General features: G+C 33.6%; 1 protein-coding gene across 3 annotated transcripts in view; it reads left to right on the forward strand.

Moving 5' to 3' along the window:
• Nucleotides 1–5,970, forward strand: part of LOC111631848 (transmembrane protein 147-like) — a 19,136-nt gene extending 13,166 nt beyond the window's left edge. For 2 of the 3 annotated variants that reach the window (XM_023376176.1, XM_023376178.1), the window contains 3 exons: nt 2,608–2,829; nt 3,828–3,949; nt 5,784–5,970. In XM_023376176.1, coding sequence (XP_023231944.1) covers nt 2,608–2,829; nt 3,828–3,949; nt 5,784–5,913 — 474 coding nt within the window. In that variant the 3' untranslated portion in view covers nt 5,914–5,970. The remainder of the gene's footprint in view (nt 1–2,607; nt 2,830–3,827; nt 3,950–5,783) is intronic. The other variant, XM_023376179.1, reaches the window with a different exon arrangement.
• Nucleotides 5,971–9,195: the final 3,225 nt, after the last annotated feature.

Below are 9,195 nucleotides of genomic sequence, written 5' to 3' on the forward strand. Positions count from 1 at the left end.
CGCTTCGATCTTCAACATCCTAACCAACGGAAAAGATCAACCGGACAAGGATAAGCTGTCAGGGGTCTACAGCATACCGATTATAGATCGCAGATGTGATAAAAACCTTCTGTATGTGGGCTCCACCAAGCGATCCTTAGAGGTTAGACTCAAAGAACACGCTGCGGATATTCAGAAACAAAGGAACACGACGACCCTAGCAGTATATGCTTCCGATCCAGATATAGAACCCGAATTTAAGAAAGCAAGAATTATCCGCACCGCACGGCACGTACACCATATCAGATGGCTAGAGGCGGCCAGCATATATTTGGCTAACCTTAAGGATAATCAATGCATCAATTATAAAGAAGAGATTACGTTATCAACAGCGTGGCTAGCGTTTATGAATAGTAATTTATGATAGCCCGTTTGGAGTCGACTGCGCATGACATACAACGACGGAAACGGGAAACGTGCATTCGAACTTACATATTTCGAATTTAAAGTTTTTACGAGCTGCATTTTCCATCAGAGATTCGAAAAAACCTGAAGAAGAACCGGTTAAGGGTTCGAAAACGTTAGTTTTGATTCGTTTTGGATCGTTAAGAGTTAGTAGACACACCGGTAACAGGTTAGAAAGAGGTAATTATATTACTATTCTCCGGTGTTGTAGTAAAGATGAGTAATATCCAGGGTAGTTTTCCAATTGTCATTGAGTGACATGGCATCATTAGCATTAATTATTGTTAAATATTTGGAAAGGCAATAAATATATAACTGTTCAAATATCCTGATAGACAAATAGAAATATGTTTGTGGTTACTAGTAAGAATATGGCCTCATTAGTAGCACTCACATTAAAAAAGTTCACTTTAGTTGTTAGAAGATCAAAGAAAGGCTCTCTATATGTTCACAACTGTCAAAATCTAGTTTATACCATGAAATTGAAGCAAAAATGGAGAGAAATTTTACTGCATAGGCTCTGTAAAAAGATTGGTGTCTAATAGAATTAAGGATCATTACTCTCAGTTGGCCTAGCCCAGCCCAATTTGAGGCCTATAATCAGTTTACTGGAATAAGCCTGTTGTGATATATATGGGTTAATTTTGTTAGGATTTATGATATCTTAAATGTAAATTTGGAATTTTTTTATTTATTTATACCTGTTCAAATATGTCATTTACAAAGATTAAGAAAATTTGAATCAACTTTTTTTTACTAGATGATTCTCTGTTAAAAATAGTCCTCATTCTATTTAATGTGTAAATTTTTGTTTTTATTGATTAGAAAGACATTTCTAGTCAATCAATATTGTTACCAGCTGTCAAGAGCATTTGATTTGGAACATCCATTTTTCAATGTGTCCACAACTGGGATTGGTTTGAAAGCTAGGACCAAGGTTTCCAATTCAAACTCAGCATTGGCCTGCTGCTGCTGCTGCTGCTCTGAAGAGCAGCAGCAGAGCAGGCCAATGTTAAAATTCACAGTTTAATGTAATACAAAATATTTGAGAATTATTGAAGTTTTTTAAAAATATAATATCTATTAGAAAATAAATTTACACAATTTTTATAAAATAAATACCATGTGAAATGATTATCAATATTTTTGATTTGTTTGATTTAAAATTTTATAATTCCCAGAGTTAAATCCTGCCTGAATTATTATTTTTTGTAACTTCGTATTACTAAATAATTTTTAATTTAGCATGTATCAGTGAGTTTTATATTTGGATATAAAAGCAAATAAATCTTTGATTTGTTTATAATCAGTAAAAATTGTCAGGTGTAAAGAGTTCTGTAGTTGAAATAGAGAACCCTGATGTAGGGTTATGCAATTATTAATAGATGAAGTGGTTTTGTGAAAAAATTTGACTTTTTACATGCACTGATGACAGAGTTATTGTCTGCAGTGTCCGAGGCCACCACTTGGTAAAACATACTGTAACCTTTCCTTACTGTGTAACATCATATGATCAATAAAAATTTTTATACATTCTGTTGAACAAGAAGATTAATGTTTGAATCCAAATGGTTTTAAGGATACTTTTCTCTCATTAGAATTCTTAATCTAAACAAAATCAGTCTACTCTATCCAAAACAAACATTTATATAAAAAAATCTTTCTGCAAGAATATCTTATAAATCAAGTATTTGTTTTAATAAACAAATACTTCATTTATAAGATATTAAGTTATTTAGTTTAAGATATTATTATTGGTTATTTTTTAAAGAAATTAAAAAAAAATTTTTTCCATTCTTCTTGTTCAACAAATTCATTGGCTAAAGACCAAGGAGACTGCACAAAGCATTTGTTTCTGTAGGTCCACATATTTGATAAAATGAATCAATGGTTTGTCTTTGGTATCCGTAATTGCAAAGTTGATTGTTTTGTATTTTGTTAATCTTGCATTGGCTCATTTCCAAAATTTGGGTGAAATAAAACTTTAATCCTATTTTTTTAAGATTGAAATGATTAATATTAGTATTAAATGGATTTCCTATCACTGTGAAATGTGCTTGACTATATTTAGCATGAAATGTTTTATTATAGTTTTGTTAAAAGCATGTGTTTATTTTAATACAAATTGTAAATTTAAATTGCATTATTTTGTTAAAATTTTAGGAATTTTTGAAATCCACGGTGGATCTGGCAGATGTGATTGGATTGCACCTGGTGATGACAAAGGTGGCCGGAAAAGGCGAGACCAAATTTTTGGTGGCCGGTCTGGGTTGGGCCACGGCGGAACTGATCATGACGAGATTTGTTCCCCTCTGGGTTGGCGCCAGGGGCGTAGAATTTGACTGGAAGTATCTGCAGATGAGTTTCGATTCCAACATTAGTTTGGTAAGATTTTTATGTTTATGAATCAAATTCCGCATTCATAAGGTTAGAAAAGATTTCTATACCTAAAGCATTTTTAGAATGTTACTATTCCACCTTCAGAAATTGTACATGTTGGATAGTATTAGTAAAATAAATTTTTATACAGAGCACCCTAAAGTATTTGGCAAATTCTTGTATATTAAAAATATTTTAAAATTTATCTTACAATTTGTTTGCTTAATTTTTTAAAGGCATCAATCTTAAACTTACTTTACTTAAAATTAGAGCATTTATATGGTTTGTAAATACAGTCGACCCTCCTATAACATGGGTTCCTATATCACGGCGAAAAAATTGTGACCGTATTCGTACAAACATGCTAAAAAAAACTCGTATAATTCAGTAAAATGTCATCGCCGACTCACATTGCAAAAGGATTGGTTGAATCTAGACCAATAGCTGATATTGCACAGATGAGTTTAAACGAGCAGCGGACCTACTAAAAACCATTTATTATTTAATGCCCATAAAAATTATATTTATATTAATGATGTCTCCAAAGTTCAGCGAATTTTCACAAAAAAAAATAATTTATCAGGAAGCACGCGAGTGCCATACGATGACAATCTCCACAACGAAAACAAGATTAAGCAACGGCGTAGTCGAACGGTGCACACTCGGTAAGTAACCTACAATTTTTTGTTTATAGCATAGTTTATATGGATTATTCCCAAAAAATTATACAGATTTTGGAAATGTTGAGTCGAATTAGTCTAGAATCGATTAATTTTATGGAAGAAAACCTTTCAAACAGCCGTAGTCCGTAAACTGCATACTGCATACGTGCTGGGCTATGATTGGCTCATGTATTCATGGACTCTTAGAACATCAATTTCATAAAGGACGGAACGTATTTACCGTGTTATAGGGGGGTCGACTATATTTAATAATGATCATCTAAATTGTTGTGAAATTTCCTGAATGTGTTAAACATTTACTCTCTTAATGGTCTAACGTAGGTTCATCACATTACAACTGCAACTCTAGTCTGGCTGTGGAGTAGACACGATTTACGAAAGACTCATTTGCCAATAGTTATGATGCTTTTGGCTTTGGGATGTTATAGGCATCTTATAATGGAGTAAGTTACAAATTTTTTTTTTTTTAGCAAATACACTTGATGATATTTGTATCACCAGGTTTAACTTTGAACTAGACCTTGCATGAAATTAATTCTCTGAAGAAACTCTGAATTTCTTAATTTCTCTGAAAATTGAACTAGACCTTGCATGAAATTAATTTCTGCAAAGATTAATTTGCAATATTCATCTGCAATATTCCTTTTGGTTCTGAATATATTAATTTCTTTAATTGCAAACAGTGCACATCAAACCATTGTTGGGTCATTTTAGACTAACTTCAGCAGCCCAATGTGGAATATATATTTTTCGATTTTACCCTGTTTTCATTATGGTTATAGCAGGTGTTATATAATCTTCTGTATTAAAATTAAAAATCATTGAGGTCAGAAAGTGATCAATGATTTGGATAAACTATGGCCATTTAAAATATACAATCCGTAAGATTGATTTCTTTGTTAAATTGTTCTAAGCTTTGAATCCTACTCTTTTGTAAGAAAAAGTCAAGTTTGCAAAATCTTGACAATACATCTGGAATGCTTGCATAATTATGTTCTGATATTTTGTAGCAAGTTCTGGGAGAAATATTTTAAGTTCTATTCTCTAGGATTATTTATGAAATTTTTGTTATTATCTCTTAAACCAGAAATAATAATAATCCTTCTTAATTCATTTTAAAATGAACTTACTACCTTCATGTCAGTATGTATTAATAATTTTACCTTCTAGACCAGGCCTGGCCAACCCAAATTGTTTCATGGGCCACTTTGATCACGCGTAACATTATGGTGGGCCACAATTTAGGCAAACATGCTTGTAAAAAAGTAAAACAAATACAAAATGAATAAGATTCTATTGTTATACCAAGAGTTTGTACTAGCACTTGCGCATTATAACAATGACACACACAAATTTTCATTTATTTAATTGTTTTGGTATACACATACCAGAAAACAAAAGTATGGTTTCCCATTAGAAAAAGCTTATAATTTTAACCTTAAAATAATCTTGACCTTTGACCTAGACAATAAGATAAAAGGTGCGTCTGGTTGTGAAATTTCCTGCTCTTACCATTTCTGGGGTCAAAAATGTGCGTTCCCATTGAAAAAAACAGACTTGACCTCCAAATGACCTTGAAGGTCAAGGTCACATCTGAGGTCACCAATTGATTGGCCCCTCGATACCCTACAATTTTTGTCTATACCTTTTTCCAAAATAATGAGATCCAATTAAGTTATTTCAATGTCTTAAGATAAAAAATACACCCTGTATAATATTGCTTAGTGGGCCACACAATTTAACGTGATGGGCTGGCCAGGCCTATTCTAGACTCAACAAATTTAGTCTGAGTAAAGCTGGAAGAAATGTAAGGCAGCACAATCTAAAAATTTGTGTCCTGCAACAAAAATAATCTTCTAGGCATGAACACCAGTTCAACATTGATGCTTGTTAAACTCCTCCCTAAGAGAGGAAGGTGGAGATCGGGAAATAAAATAAAACACTTATCATTTTTCTGCAATTGCCTCTCATATTTTTTAGTACATTTCATTCATGTAGAAAGGATGTGAAGTACCAATTATATGGATTTTATTCTAAATGCTTCAGAATCCCTTATTCTTGTAAACTCTCACAAATTGGCCAGGGACTCTGGAACATTGGCAATTATCTGCATATCATTGAGTCTGGATTTAAGTATGAATTTATACTTAAATAAAGAGATAATTTAGTCTGGAAGGGTCAAGTATCTTTTGCTGCTTATTTTTCTGACTTCATTCCTTACACATAGGAGTAATACAAGAAAATTCTTCATACTAATTTATGCATATTTCTTTTCAGATTATTCATTCAAGCTCTGGGATTTGGTCCTTGGACGGTATTGCTCATCAAAGCCATGGCCACGGTTGTAATAGGTTTAGTGGCAATGCACATTTACCTAAGTCTAACGCAGAGTCTCAATTCGTACTGATTAAGTCTGTATTGTATCTATAAAGTGTTTCGTAATAAACAATCTTTTGTTTTTGAAGACATTTTTCTTCCGGAAATTTCATTAGCAGTTAAAACCAAACTACTGATTTTTGTTACTTTGTAAACATTGGTAATCATTCAAAATCTTTATTATTTTAATGAAATTCTGACTCATGACTGACACAAATAAGTCAAAATTATTTCATTTCACTAACTGAGCATCTCAAAAAAAATCCAACACATTGGATCTGAGTGATCAATGATTGAACCTACATTAGATTCAATCATTGATCATATAAGCACTGTCTACAGCTAAACTAAATTTATACAGTCAAAATATTACAACTGGTGTTTTGTCTCAAGGTGGATTGACATTTATGCCATGGGTTGTTCCTCTTTTCCAGCACTGTTGATGATAGGTATAAGCAGAGCCGGCCCTACCATAGGGCGAAAGGAGCAGCCGCTCCGGGCGCTAAGTCCTAGGGGGCGCCTCAGTGGTAAAGAAAATTAAAGGGTATAAATTTGGGGCAACCAAGGGCAGTGGCGTAGCGAGCACCGGGCGCCCCTCGCAGAGGGGCGCTGGTCTCCAAGACAAACTATATGTGTTTCTGGAGGGGGGTGCCAATAAAGTGTCGTGTCCCGAGCGCCAGTTATGTTCGCTACGCTACTGACCAAAGGGGCGCCATAATAGGATCTCGCTCCATCCTAAAACTTGCCTCGGGCCGGCACTGGGTATAAGTATGGTCTGATTGTTGTCAAAGTAGTAGTAAATATTGTTAATCTTATGACAAGGTTTTTAATCATACAAAGAAAAGGCATTAAGGAGCCCAAAAGAGGGCTCAATTATCTAATTCCTTGCAGAGTTAATGCATCTTTGTTACTAGTTGATACTATGGAATGCCATAAGATCAGATATTTCTTCTTTGCAAATTTATCTATACTCTAACATTTGTTCTTTCATAAGAATGGCAGCTGTCATGTGCACTCACTCTTCCACTATCAGAACACAAACTTATTCACAATTCCTCACTCCTTTAGCTCTCCGCATACGTACACTCATCTCTGCTATTCTTATACAGAGGAACTTAAAAAATTTCTGCTGCTGTTCAAAAGGTATTTTCCAGTCTTGCAAAACATTAGATAATTAACTGTAAGTCCCATGTAAGACTGAGTATTAAATATTTGGCCACGTTGGTGGGCATCATTCAAATATTCCTTTTGTATGTTGCAATAAGCTTTTTCACGTGGACAAATTAACATTGAGCAAAGACATTGTAGAAAATGAGTTTTAAAAATTTAGTACAATATCAAATGTTGAAAATTGTTTAACGTTTTAGCATGTTATGGAAAAGCACTAGGAATTCATGAATTCCTAGTCCTTTTCTGTTTTCTGGCTCACTTTGTCCAGATGACTGATACAATGAGTCAACCTTTTCAAAATATTTATTGGCTCTTGGATGCATTAATATATTTTCTGAATGGCTCTAACAATAATTTGAGTAAATTCAAAATTAAATGTATACATCAATATTGGAATAGCTTTGCTTACCTATTTCTATCCACTCTACTGCAGCCAACAACAACACTAACATTTTTATGCTTTGCGTATGACTGATTTGGAAAATCAGGCACTTTAGCACCTTTGGTAGTCGATCCAAAAATTTTTCTTGCTATATTATGGTTTAATCAGTAAAAGAAGAATTTAAAAGAAGTTATTGCATGTAGAATATTTTAAGTTTATTATTGTAGAAGTTATTAATGTAGAATATTTTAATGGTAAATAACAAGAATGTTTTTGTTTGAGTGTTGAGCTAGGTACAGTAGATGTTACCTAGAGCCTACCAAAAGTCATTTGATGAATTCATTAGTCTATGGAACATTGCAACTTTATGAAGAAAAATCACCTTATGTTGTATATGTAAAGGTTATAAATCACAAATTGGCTGAAATATTTTGGTTTGGTTTTGGCAAAGTGGTTTAAAATTGTACAAATCACAAATAATTGACAATCTGGTAACCTCAATTATTATTATTAATGAGACTGCCCAAAATATCTAGCATCAGATTCTTAAAAATATTGATGGTATTGATATTGATCTTCTTACTTGTATGTTTCTTCAACCCATGTCCATCTTTACACTACCATTCAAGATATGCTTCCTTATTAGTAATTATTTCATTCCATCCATTCTTGAAACTCCATATACCTCTTTCCACACAGCACAATCTAACTTCATCACCTTTGCTGATCAAAATTCTCCAGATCTACACACACTTTCTGTTTCTTCATCCATTCATCATTATCCTTAACATCACTAAATAAAAATCTGAGTCACATCCAGCTCCTCTCATCATCCTTGTGTCCACATTCTTTAATCACTTATCTCATAAAATGTATCATGCTTCTCATACCCATAAAGGCCACTACAAGCTACGCAATATCGAAGCAAATTCGTTTGATTGCTGCCTGTTTGATGGCCATTGACTCGTCACACAACAACATACCCTTTGATGGAAAGTAAGCAGTCTGTTTGATTCCTCAGGCAATGATCAACAATGCTCATGCACATTTGAAAGTTTGTGAGAAAGGAGCCTGTGTCATAGGCCACACAGATTAGGTCTTCACTATGCTGGGGTTATGAAACAGCTGTTTGATATATTCTTACTTTTATAAAATCAATGAAATAATTTAATTTTCATAATCTATTGTGTCCCCAATTTTGCTTTCATTTATTTATTAAATTTCTGACAAAATAGACAACAAATAGAAGCAACCAAAGCTAACTGATGTTACCTTCAGCTCTTCCATTTGCTGATGTAAGTCATCGTCATTTTACAAAACTACCAAACAATAGTTCATAGAGGGTAGACAAAATGTTCATTGGTTCTGTATAACTATGTCATGAATGATATCATAAACAGTCATATGACCATAAAAATTGCCTCTGACATTATGTCGAAAGTGACGGCATTGCCTAGTTCACAGCAGCCTTAATACTGATGGATAGCTCTGGATATACAACAAATTCTGCACAGAACTCAACTGGCTCAGACATTTCTTTATTCACACTTACACATATCCAGTATCTTATGAAACCTTTTCTAGAACTCATTCTTCTTACTGCTCCCAGTAGACGCACTGGTGCATAGGCAAAAATCAAAAGGTTATTCTTAGCATTTTTCACCTTACCCAAAACCTCTCATTTACACATTCATTATACATCTCTCCTTGTGGACTCCAGATCACATCATCTTGCTTTTCTTGATATCCTTTCTTTGAGTG

This window comes from Centruroides sculpturatus, unplaced genomic scaffold (assembly GCF_000671375.1).
Source record: "Centruroides sculpturatus isolate CEXI.00-Female unplaced genomic scaffold, Cexi_2.0 scaffold591, whole genome shotgun sequence".
Lineage (NCBI taxonomy): Eukaryota > Metazoa > Arthropoda > Arachnida > Scorpiones > Buthidae > Centruroides > Centruroides sculpturatus.